The 12,893-nt window shown below is 45.2% G+C and overlaps 1 protein-coding gene across 4 annotated transcripts in view; it reads right to left on the bottom strand.

Moving 5' to 3' along the window:
- The window catches only part of pcdh17 (protocadherin 17), a 56,107-nt gene extending 48,364 nt beyond the window's left edge, over positions 1-7,743 (bottom strand). For 2 of the 4 annotated variants that reach the window (XM_035628193.2, XM_035628194.2), the window contains exons 1-2: positions 6,926-7,742; positions 3,277-6,085 (exon numbers count right to left, since the gene is read on the bottom strand). In XM_035628193.2, the coding sequence (XP_035484086.1) occupies positions 3,277-5,772 (2,496 nt within the window). In that variant the 5' untranslated portion in view covers positions 5,773-6,085; positions 6,926-7,742. Of the gene's footprint in view, positions 1-3,276; positions 6,086-6,925 lie in introns of all 4 variants that reach the window. The other 2 variants (XM_035628196.2, XM_035628195.2) reach the window with 2 other exon arrangements.
- Positions 7,744-12,893: the final 5,150 nt, after the last annotated feature.

The following is a 12,893-nucleotide window of genomic DNA, read 5'->3' as shown; positions in this document are numbered from 1 at the left end:
GCGTGTCTACGTGTTTGTTGGAGGAAGGGTGTTTCAAGGTTCGGACAAATGGCAAGATTGTCACGCTCATAAAAGGAGTGGGGCTCTGTCACGGAGCCTGCCAGCTAAAGGCTTAAATCACATGCCTGGAATACACAATGACGTTACACCCACACAGACACACACACACACACTCCCACAATCTCCCTAAATTATGCAGAGTAAGACCATTCCTGGAAGCATCCATTTTCAACATCTGCTCCGGCTACATTGTTGGCATGCATATGCTCAACCTAAAGAGATCTAAAGAGTGAAAATTGTATCTCCGATATTGTACACACGCTGAATGATCACAGTCATACCTCTTAGCTGCTTCCCCCCCCCCCAGCATCCTTTAAATTCCTTCAATAGGTTTTAAGGCTGCCAGTCATTTATGAGAAACCATTCAAAGACCTTTGTTTGATGTAAATTCTAACAAGACAAATCTGCCAGGTTTTTCAAATTCATATGCGGGGAAACTGTGTGCGCATTTGAAAATATCATGGTTTCAGCGCTTGCCTGGTGAATTCACTGGTTGTCATTCAAAACAACCGAAACAATACTCTGTATTCCAAGTGTTTGTTATGCATTTATGACGGACATTTTTCATTTACAGCAGTGGGATTCTCCTTATCAAGTGACAATGTCAAGTCAGCAGAGACTGTAGGGCCCCTTTTCTCCTTGACACCAGCATCTCAATGACACCGCACACAAGGCAGAATGCCGCCACCTAAAGGCAGCTATTATAGCCTTTCAGAATCCCATGTGCCTCTGTAACCACCTGCACCTTATTAACATGGATGGTGTCTCGCCGAGACAGGATTCTGTTCTGTTAATTAGAGTTTGACGGTGAATCAAATTAGAACACTCAAAACTTATCAAAACAAATCAAAATGATAATTCACGGGCCATTTAAAGTAATGAACAGGAGTCTTTCAATGTTTGGTAACAATGAGGGCAGCTTCTCGAGCAGGCGGCGAGAAAGTGGCGGGGAGATTTATAAACTCAGTGGGCCACACACACAGTGGCACAGCTGCTGAAGCTGAACATTATGCGAGACAAAATCCTAAAATGTATTCAAGACAGAATGGGCGCATGCTCACTCTTTGGAGTGAATTACTGAAATCCTTTCTTCCTGAGCATTTAGGAATTTTGCAGCAGATTGGTTTTAACCTTGATTCCACACTAAGTAATTCCCTTCGACGCCTTAAGCGGAATTAGGCATCATTACGTATCATCCATCTCCTTATCCTAGGAATTCCCTTATCCTAGGACTTCTCTTTACAAATGGGCCGGGTGCTGGCACGGCGGTGACAATGATAAGGCCGGCAGAGCTCTGCTGATATGTTCATATTATTCCATTCTCCCAGCTAGAGACCAAGCCCAGTGTGTCTGCCAGTGCACCACTATAAAACATCATTAGAGGCCAGCAGCAGTGTGGGGAGAGAATGGGAGTTGCAGGCCGCCACAGTAGCACTACTGGGCACAGATGAAGACAGCGGCACTAAGGTACCCTTCTGAAAGTGAATGAGCTGGCAATATGCTCTCCTGCATTATCCATCTCTTTATTTATTTTTCCCATTCAACCTCTCTGCCCATGGCAACTGTAGTGACAGATGGGCTGAGAGGCCTTGGGATCGATGGAAGGGGAATTCTGTCTTTGTTTCCTGACATTTTTCCCATAGCAGCTCTCCTCTGACTCAGGTTACCTACTGTCCACACGAATGGAGATAGGAGGCAGAGGCAGGGACGAGGGAGGAAAGTGATATGCTTTTGTTCAGCTTCTGAAGAAACTTAATGCCCCAGGCCATCTCCCTCTACACAGGTTTCTGTTGAATAATACAATAGAGCACCCAGTACGCCTGATGCGTCGAGGGGACCTTCTGTAAACAAGACACTAAGGAATGTGCTGCTGCTTTACCTTTGACAGTCTGAAGGGGGAGAGAAAAGGAAGTGCAGAAAATGGGTGTGCAAGAGCCCTCACACAGTCTAATTTATCATCACTACATTAGCAGAGGAACAGTCTGCATAATGGACCCGCAATTATTCTGTCCCTCTGATTAGGAAGCCTTAACGGTCTCTGTGGTGACCCTTGCCCTCTGCAGCTGGCTCATAATGGAAACGGGGCTGGGACTGAGAGTGGGAACAACAGACAGTGGCCTTCCTCCCTGGTGGGAACACTTCACATCTGATCACAGTCATCATCACATCCAGCGCAAATAGGAAAGCAAAGACGAGAGAGACTAATAGTTGGGGTCCATCCAGATTCAAGTGAAAGAATCCTCAAATCATGCCAAATAGTAAAGGGCAATTGGCAAAGAGTAATAATAATAATAAACTTCCCCATGCATCTATTGCTTCTATCAAATTACATTAGAAATGTATTTTATTTGTTAACAATAGGTAAACATCAGAAAAATAGTTCACTGCAGTTTACTGCAACTGCCCATTATTCTGTTACATACCACCGTCTTAAGCAGGCCTTAATCCTCGTCTGACACGACAGACTTTTAATGAGCTTAAGGCCAAAGACACAGAGAAGTTATCACTATAGAGACTTTAACAGCCAAGCACTTCTCGCAAAGGGGGTATGAAGTAGCCGTGAAAATAAGTAGGATCTGCTAATCTCTAGGAATTCAAATCGTTTAGAATTAGCCTCTAAAAACTATTCTAGAATACTATGGCTGATGTGATGTTTAAAAAAGTGGCTTGAAAAAGCAAAAACAGCATCTGTCACTGCAATGTTATTCTCATGATATGAGATTATAGCTATAACTACTACATGTATTTTAATATAAAATACAGAGAAGGATATTCTCAAAGACAACCTAGTTATTGGAAGAGAACATGCAAATGTCTGTGGGATAATTGGGTAGTTCGAAATGGAACTGCTTAAAACTCAGCCACAGGCTAAACTCTTTCTTCCACAGGAATTAAATGACAGAGATTGAGTGATTTATGAAAAAAATGATTTCAAAAGCCTGTCGTGACATATTTCAAACACAACTGATTTGTGTTGATGTCACTGGCTGTGTTCTATGAGAGCAGCAGAATGAGTGTTTAATCCCTCTAATGCCCAGCCCTCCCTTCCTCTTTTTTCTCAGTTCTCCTGGGCTTCTCTGCCTCTGACTGTCCTTGTCTTCTTTTTCTTTCATTAAAAAGGGGGGAGGGGGGAGCAAATGTTGATATAGGAAATGGGAGCTTTCTGAAGGTTGTGACGGTGAAAACGGTGAAGGAGAACACTGCAATTTCTCTTACCTGTATGATGGACATGCGGTTAGTAGGTGTGTCTGTAGTGCTGGTGACTGGGCCTGTGAAGCTGGTGTGGCATCCCACGTGGCCTTGGGGCACGCTGAGGTTATTGGCAGTGGGCTTGAGGTACATGACCTCTGACCGTGGTGAGCTGAGTGGCAGGCGTGTCTGGTAGTCAAAGTACATGGGAGAGGTGGCCAAGGAAGGGCTGCTTACCACATTCATCACATTCATGGCATCCCGCTCCTCCACCTCGCTCTGCACCAGCATGATGTCGTTCTTGTTAATCTTCTTCTTCTTGCCTTTCCCCAGCTGAGGGTGCGAGTACTCTGCAATGCGACAATTATAGGTACGGATCTCCTTGTTTTCCCGCTTGCACTTGATTGCTATGGTCACCATGGCAGCCAGAAGCATTATGGATACAATACTTAGAGTGACAATGAGAGGCAGGGACATGTCCCAATTCTGATTGTCCTTTGTGCGTGGGAGTCCGTCAGGAGGACGTCCGTTGGACGCCTTGACGATGAGTCTGGCGGCAGCAGTGAGAGTTGGCTTGCCATGGTCCGACACTCGGATGATCAGCTCCACAATGGGGCTCACGTCATCCCAAAATGGATGGGCTGTTCGCACCTCCCCAGTCACTGAATCGATCTCAAAGAGGCGCTCCTCATTGCCATCTGAGATCTCATAAGTGAGCCTCCCACTCTCACCATAGTCATTATCCACTGCCCTCACTGTGGTGACGATGTAGCCGACACCGACATTGCGCGGCACATGGATTTCAGCTGTGTCGTTTTGGAGGAGAGGCAGAACTATGACAGGGATGTTGTCATTGACATCCAGCACACTGATGCGCACTGTGGCGTTGCTCTCCAGGTGTGGAGATCCTGCATCTCGAGCAAGAACCTTGAAGTCAAAATACTTAATCTGCTCATAGTTAAAAGATCTCACAGCGTAGATGGCTCCATTGGCAGCATTCACATTAACATAGGTGTTGACATCACCACCGCTCACATTGGAGTTCATGATGCTGTAGTACACTGTGCCATTCTGGCCAAGGTCTGGGTCATGTGCCAGAACTGAACCTAGGTACTCTCCAGGGATGTTGTTCTCAGGTATCTGAAGAAGGTAAACCGGCTTGGTAAAGCGAGGGACGTTGTCATTCTCATCCAGAATCTTTACAGTGAATGATTTTGTAGAGTTTAGAGGAGGAAGGCCATTGTCTTTGGCAACAATGCTGACATTGTACTCATCCTGCATCTCTCTGTCCAAGGGCCGGTCTGTCACCACTGTGTAGAAGTTATCATAGTTCTCCTCAAGTTTAAACGGGACATTACCGAGCACTCTGCACTGAAGCTGGCCATTCCTGCCCGAGTCTTTGTCTGTGACACGGACCAGTGCAATGACAGTGCCTGGAGGTGCTGCCTCGCTGATGGCTCCCTGTCTCACAGACACAAAGCCTATAGATGGCCAGTTATCGTTCCTGTCAAGCACTTTAACAGTGACTTTACAATGGCCTGGGATTGGATTGGGACCTAGATCCTTTGCCTGGACGTCAATCTCTATAACTGGGATCTCTTCGAAGTCAATTTCACCCTGAATCTTTATGACCCCTGTTCTGGAATCTATGGAGAAGAGCTCCCGGATTCTCTCCGGGGCATAGCCACTAAAAGAATAGACTACTTGTCCATTGTTGCCCTCATCAGGATCAGTGGCATTTAAATCGATAAGGACTTTACCAAGAGGTGAATTTTCAGGAATTTCCACAACATATGAGGGCTGATCAAACACAGGGCTGTTATCATTTGAATCAATGACTTTAACATTTATCTGCATGGTACCTGACCTAGGATATTCGCCCCCGTCGGTGGCTGACAAAATTAGGGTGTGATGGCTTCGTACTTCTCTGTCCAATGGTCGCTGGATAACTAATTCTGGAAATTTTGTCCCATCCCCACGGGATTTTACCTCCAGGGAAAAGAGATTGTAGTCATCGCGGGTTATTTGATAGGTTTTCAGCCCGTTTTCTCCTGCATCTGGGTCATGTGCGCTGGTCAGGGGAAAGCGTGTCCCTGGCAAAGCATTTTCTGAAATGTCAATATCAATCTGATCGGAGGGGAAAGCGGGTGAGTTGTCATTAATATCCTGAATATCTATTTTGATCATGCAGATCTCTTTGTCATTGGCAAACACCTCCATGGAAAGCTGGCACTTGGGGTTTCTCTTACACAATGTTTCTCTGTCGATGCGCAGCTTTGTGTACAGCAGTCCGCTTTGGGGGTCCACGTCGATGAGATGCGGGGCTGAGTTCTCCAGCACCCTGAAGTTGGCTTTCTTACCCTGTCCCGCCTGTCCAGTCTGTTCAAGTCCGAGTCTGGCATCTTTGGCAATGTTCCCAATCACTGTCCCCGGACCCTTTTCCTCCGGCACAGAGTAATTCAAGTTTTTCAATGTCAGGGCTTGAGCCCATAAGAGGAGGAAAAAGAAAATGGATAGATACATCCCTACTCTGTGAAGGCTCCGATAGCGTAAGGTGCGCTGTGTTTAAGCTCCCTTTGACCTGTTGATATTTTGTTCAAATTTAGTATTTCCGTGATCCGGGACCAAGAAAAGAGTTCTGTTCATCACGTGAGACCTTGGCATTTGTCTTTGTGGATTGTCTTTGCTCTGTCTCTCTCTCTTCCTCTGCCTCCTAGAGCAATCTGTGGTGCTGAACACCTAATTTATATTCAGCTGAGCGCCCAGACGCATCTGAGCAGTGATCGCGATCCAGTCTCCAAACAGAATAGTCATTGTAAGTGTTCAATCATACCACCTAAGAGGAAAAAACAGAAAAAAAAGGAAATTGTTAAAAATGTGTATACCTGTCGATTAGTCACCCAAATGAAAACTAAGCTACGTGAGCCATTCTACCGGGGAGAAATCAGATCCACCGGTGAGCCAAAAATGACACAGGGCTCATGTGTAATTCATCTCTACAATTATGGAAGAAGCTTGTCAATTAGTTAACCTTGGGAAGACACCGGGCGCAGCCCTGATACACAGGGAAATAATGATTCCCCTTGCAGCTTCTTTTTCACCACATGCATCATTATTAACAACAAGAATGCATTTTTTCAATCCACATCCAAATCTGCAATGCACGACCTGACCCGGACCTTAATAATGGCCCACTCACACATGTGAATGCTGCCCGACTGGAACTGCAATATGGCAACTTTAATAACCCGGCAACACTGCAGGCGTTTCATTGACGGCCCATTGTGGAGGCTTTTTTTATATATATATAAAATAAAAAAAAATCAGTGTGAATAGAATGAGCCTCTTAGGAGCATTAACAAATCCGCATAATCCGGATATTTCGAATGAGCCTCGTGAAAAAGAAAAGAAATGAGCTGCCAGCCTCCCGGCACAGGCGTGTAATTCCCCCCACTGATGCTCTCCGGCTCTCTCTCTCTCTCTGCCTGCGCGACATCCGACGGCGCTGGGAAGAAGCTGTTGCATCCGCGCGGACACCGGGGATCGGTGGGGAAATAACAGGGAATAAATCAGAACCCCGGTGCGGGGCAAAGGAGCAACAGATATGGACGGCGGGATCGCAGATGGGTTGAATTACGCAAAAGGAAAACCCAGAAGAAACAGAACTTGAACTTACCCGAAGCGACCCGGCGTAATAGTCCAAAAGCATATGAATGGGAATCGAATCGAAACGGTCACTTCCAGTGAGGTTCAGGGAGTTTCATCCCCTCGGCCGCTTCGACGTCCTTCCGTCCTCCCTCCCTGTCCCTCCTGTGTGTGCAGGAGGAGGAAAAAGAAAAGGAAATCCACAAGCTCCGGACGCACACGCAGGCTACAGTGCGGCGCGGCGCGGGGAGGGGAGGGGAGGGGAGGGGGGAGGATGGGATGGGATGGGGGGAGAAATGCTCCAGAAAAGTATGACTGTAATGTCAATGAGCTGAAGTCCTCTCCGCTGTCTGATTAGGATGCGACGGCTCTCGCCTGCTGCCTGCAGTGAGTCACCGCTCTCCAGGAAGGAGAACTGTTTGGAAAAACACTCTGTGAGGTGAGAGAGGTGCTGAGGGGGAACGAAGGAGGAGGAGGAGGAGGAGAAGAAGAAGAAGAAGAAGGAGGAGGAGGAGGAGAAGAATCCAACATGCGTTGTGCGTTAGGTCCAAAGTGGATGTTTAAAAAAGGCCAACCAGTGCCAAACACCGCCGAGTGGCATTTGTTTGTCCCTGTCCAACGTCCCCGTCAAAAGTCCACACAGAGACACAGAGACGGAGGACGAGGAGGACGAGGAGGACGTGGAGGACGAGGTCAGCACCGCGCCTGTCACAAACGGGGGCTTCTCCCGCTCCCTTGAATTACGCACACGCGAGCGCTCGCCGTTCAGTACGTCCCGCACGTCCGCGCAGCCGCGAGCACATCGAGCGCTTCCTCTCACTGACTGAACTCCGGACAGCGCGTGGCGCATTAAACATCGTCGCCGCTCCGCCGGCAGCCAATGGGCGCGAAGAGGAGGAGGAGGAGGGAGGGGGGAGGAGGAGGAGGAGGGAGGGGGGCGGGATTCAAAAGACGCGTTCGGACGCAGCCGGGGAACTGATTGGTTTCAGCCCTGGTGGTGGCGCGTCTCATTTTCTTTTCCTTTTCCTTTTTTTTTTTTTTTTCCCAATTCAAATATCACACTTCATTGTTGTTTACAAAAAACGGAAACCGTGCGTTGAATGCGGTCGCCAAGGGGGGGGGGGGGTTCAAGGCTGAAGTGGCTCGAAATGTCGGTTTAGTCATTTATCAAAAAGGCAGACAGACAAATACAAGGAGTTTAGAGTCAACTTAAACGGATTTATTCCGATGAACTGAATTCTGTGTGTGTGTGTGTGTGTGTGTGTGTGTGTGTGTGTGTGTGTGTTCGTGTGTGTGTTCTCCACCGTGCATTCAGAACAAACAGAGTCTACTTCATATCTATGTTTGACAATTTGTGCGCATCATGATTTGGACCGTGTTTGTTTTTCTAATGCACCAAACAGACTCATTTATATTGTGCTTTACGGGCTTGTACTTGAACTCATCCTTACGGAAGAGTGAGAGGGCAAGTCATAAGTAGCAGAAGAAAATGAGGGGGGAGATTTTTTTTTAACATTTCAGGAATGCAATGAAGTTGAAATACTTTTTCGAGAATAACTTCCAATTGTCGAGAATAAAGTTGAAATGTCGAGAATAAAGTTGAGTACTTTTTCGAGAATAAAGTTGAGTACTTTGCCGAGAATAACCTCGAAATGTCGAGAATACAGTGAAATACCATATCGAGAATGAAGTCAAAATGTCGAGAATTAAGTCAAACTGTCGAGAATAAAGTTGAAATACTTTTTCCATGATGAAGTTGAAATACCTTTTTCATAATAAAGTTGAAATTCTTTTTCGAGAATAAAGTCAAAATGTCGAGAATAAAGTTAAAATGTCGACAATAAAGTCAAAATGTCGACAATAAAGTTGAAATACTATGTCGACAATAAAGTCGAATGTCGAGAATAAAGTTGAAATACTACATCCAGAATGAAGTCGAAAATTGTGACCAGGAAGCACTTTTCAGCAGCACCAAAGAACAGGAAATTGATGTTTTGCTAACCAGTTTGCTAAGCCTACGCTAGCTGCTAACCAAGTTGTAAAGCTGCGATATCATTATTGACAGGCTGAATCTGGAAGAAACAATGCGGGGACAACGGGTGTTTGCACATGAACGTCAACGTCAAGTGTCCCGGAACGACAACGTTCAATTGCAAACAACCGTTAATGAATTTTGAGAGGCGTGCAGTTACCAGAGCTAGCGTAGCTTTGCTAACATTAGTTAACGTGGATGTATGACAGCTAGATGAACTGGTACCACAACATGGTCGTTTAGGGCTATTTCACCTTTATTCTCGACGTCTCGCCTTTATTGTCGAAATGTTGAATGAATAAATAAAATCTTACCCCTCATTAATACATTTTTTATATGCCTGGCCCTAATACTCTCCCGTACATCCTTCAGTGTTTCATGGTAAACAACTAAAAAAACAAATCCATTATCATGCCCGTCTGTTGTTCCACCTGAAATGCAGCAGGAATTGTGTTAAATAGTTTGTATCCAATTAAAAGTGTTGAAGGAGGAGGAATTATATGGTGGAGATAGTTCTCTGAATTGATAATAGCAGCATGCAGGTACTTGGTGTGACAACGAGATCCTGCCTTATCTTTTTTTTCTAGCATTGCAGTAGACCTACACTATGAAAATTACAGTTTGACAACGTCTTTCCAAAATTGTCTGTTTAAATCCGGTTCTATAGAGCTGCCCCCCCGACAGCCCTGGGTGGAGTCAAGCTGATATGATCAGCAGATGGACAGGAAATACTTTCGCAACAATTCGTATGAATTGATTACGATAGATTGATTAATGACTCTATTGATCCCGGGGGGGATCAGCAGCCATTTTCATTGGCAGCCAAACAGTAAGTGACAGTGTCAAAAAGCAGCCTACATGAATGAAGAGAGTACGGAAATGCTCAAATACAAAAGACAAAAAAATAAATAATTACAGACATCTTTTACACCAAAAAAAGGAATCAAACGTGGCCCATTTGTAGTTCCTTCGTGGCGAGGATTTGCTGCCTTTCTTTTTTCTCTTATGTGATGAAAAATTCTGTTTCGTTCCAAAAAAATAATATGAAGACATTGCCTCAGATTTAAGGAAACTGTGATGGGTGTTTTGCCATTTTCTTGCATTTCATATACACCACACAGTTAACAGAGGAATAGTGAGCAGGGAAAACACTGGACATCTTGCTGTATAACAATATAGCTAATTACCGAGCCACAGAGTCACCAACCATTTGTATGATTTAGCTCATGAATATGAGATCATGGCCCCTCTTTGACTCGACTGTTACTTTGTCACAGAGCTGCAGTTTTGCGCCCTTCATGTGGTATTGCTATTTCAACATGTCAGCTTTGTTCAGTTTAATCTCATAGTCCATCCATGTATAAACATGGGTCCCAATCTCTGTGACTTTGCCCCTGACCTTTCTCTGACGGGGGGAATGACAAGCGTGTCAGAATCATTCGTTAGTCGGATGGCGACCGAGGCTCATTATGATACAGCAGGTTTGATGTAGTAATGTCAAGATGTTGATAACTGATGAAGGTAAATGTCACGCCACTGTTTCTATCTGCATAACGTATGTGTGTGCGTGTGTGTGTGCGTGTACGTGTTTACATCTATTCAAATGTGATGCGTATTTTTTTTCCACTGCGTATGCCGTCCTCTGTCTTCAGTGTTTTGCAGCAGTTCTCTGAATTGTAAATCTAAAGACAAATTGCTGAGTAGCAATAAGACGGATTTCTTTCTTTTTAAAGTTTTTTTTTTTTTTCTCCGAATGTGATTAGCAGCATGTCTGGAAAAATAATTAGACAATAATTCAGTCTGCTTCTGTGTGAAGCTGAATTATCCATTTCCTCAGGACCACATTGATTCCACCAGTTTTTTTTAAATAATTTGTCCAAATAAAATGCCCCCCCCCCCATGCTCTCCATATATGAAATGCTACACACTGAGCTTAAACAATGCCGGGGAAATCACCTGCCCTGATGAAATGTCACCAGCGCTGCCAGAGATAAACCCAGCCATTAGCAGCTTTCTTCATTAGCCCAATTAAATGGCCCTCAGGAAGTGCACCGACAGAAAGCGCATTTCGGAATGGGCTGCTGGTGAACAGCTGCATTAAAACACTATTTCGTAAATTAAATTTCAATCTAATGGCAATGGCCTTTTCTTCAGGTGGTAATAAGAGGGAGAAGGCCTCTCCCCGTCTACACTATTTAACCCATTTGGGATTCTATTTCTCCTCCTTCTCTCACACTCGTTGGTTTCGCTACTTCTCTCCCACGAGTAATAACAGATGTAACACTCCTCCACCGTAAAGAAACGTAAGCCACGAAGATGGAAGTCTGAGAGTGAGCTGTTTTTCCCCTCCACCCCCTGTGTCAAACAACTTTTACACATGGAGAGCTCTTCCAGCTGCAAACTGTCAACTCTTTTAACCGTTACATTTTACCTGCCCGTTGTTTATTCTCCCACGTAATCCCCCCCCCCCCCCCGTGTCAGCATACGAATCTGTGCCTCGTCTTCTTTGCACTCTTCCGCTGTTCCCGGGTCGGAGAGGGAGAGAGGGGGCTGTAGCGACTCACTGTTTCACTTCACTTTGCTGTGGTTCAGTGGTAGAGAGAAGATGGCTTCCAACGCCGCTTGAGTAGCTCTTCGTCTTTGCCTATGATGGTGTGAAGGCTGAGACTGTAGTAGTGATGCTGTTTTTAAGGAGACACGTCTCTTTCATTCTTGAAAGACACCCGGCGTTCTGTACTTTACATCAGTTGCATCACATGTACATGATGCACGCGGCAGCGTACGTTATTATTTTCTCTTTCCCACAGGTGACTTGTATTTGACACCCTTTACTCTTTACTGTAAGCTGGTTCAACCCACATTTGACCCCATATTTAAAGTGTGATATAGGTCTCGGAGATACTGAAGATCCCACACTTTAATGTGCAAAGAATGACACTCGATATAATAAGATAAAGCTTACAACTAGTTTTAATTCAGGTTGTCTCTTCACACACATGCTCTTCAGGGCTTGCTAATTGGGCTGTCTTCTCTTGTTATTTTTCTTAATGCCATGTTGTTGTTGTTGATGTTTTTATACAGTTTTTCAATAGTGAACTAAGGTTTCAGTATGCTTCAATTGAAGTACTTTGAATAAAGTGTTGAGAAAAGTCTGCCATCACAGAAAAAGAACACCACAAATCTAGACGTGTGGATAAGGATGCTCATTTTAAGACAGCCATCTCCTCAAAGGCATCCGTGGGGTTGCACCCGATGGCCACGGTGGAAGCTGTGCGAACAATGGGGGATGGGATATGAGACACGAGAGTCACACAGAGATCTTAAATCTTAATATAATTTCAGTCTCAATGATATTAAGTAAGAACATCTATTCTTAATGTAGATGCCTGTTCACCGCGGCAGAGTTGTGTCCAGTTCCCATTCCAAAGTTACATGATATTCACTGCTGTTGGAAGTTGCACTATAGGATCAGTAAAACAAACGATTAGTCGGCCACACCTCCGGCCTCCCGTCCCGACTACAACTGCCCCTTCCTTCATGTTCTCAGCAAGGCCTAAGGAAAGCAGCCCCTAACCTCAAGCCAGAAGCACAACTTCACACAGTTACCCAGGTGAATCAAAAAAACAATGCAGCTAACTGCCGCGACGGCAAATAAAATGCATCTGTCCCGTCTCATTCACGGGTTGAAACTCCTGTATTCTCAAATGGGCTCGCTTGGACATTTTCTGCAAAGATTTGCATTCTCACATATTCAGTGAAATGTGGGGACTTCAGTGCATGCCTGAAAGCAGCTTAAGTTTTCTACACGTTTCAGGGCTGCGCTCAGGCTTGCAGCCCAGAATACAGCTCACTCTCAGCGCTGAAAATAGTGTCCACCCAGGTGTCATACACATCCCTGCCAGTTGGAGCAGGAGCCATCGTGCTTCGTGAGCGCGGGGAGGGCTAACGGTTTCACAACATTCGCATG

This window comes from Scophthalmus maximus, chromosome 4 (assembly GCF_022379125.1).
Source record: "Scophthalmus maximus strain ysfricsl-2021 chromosome 4, ASM2237912v1, whole genome shotgun sequence".
NCBI lineage: Eukaryota > Metazoa > Chordata > Actinopteri > Pleuronectiformes > Scophthalmidae > Scophthalmus > Scophthalmus maximus.
This window is presented reverse-complemented; position numbering and strand designations above follow the sequence as displayed.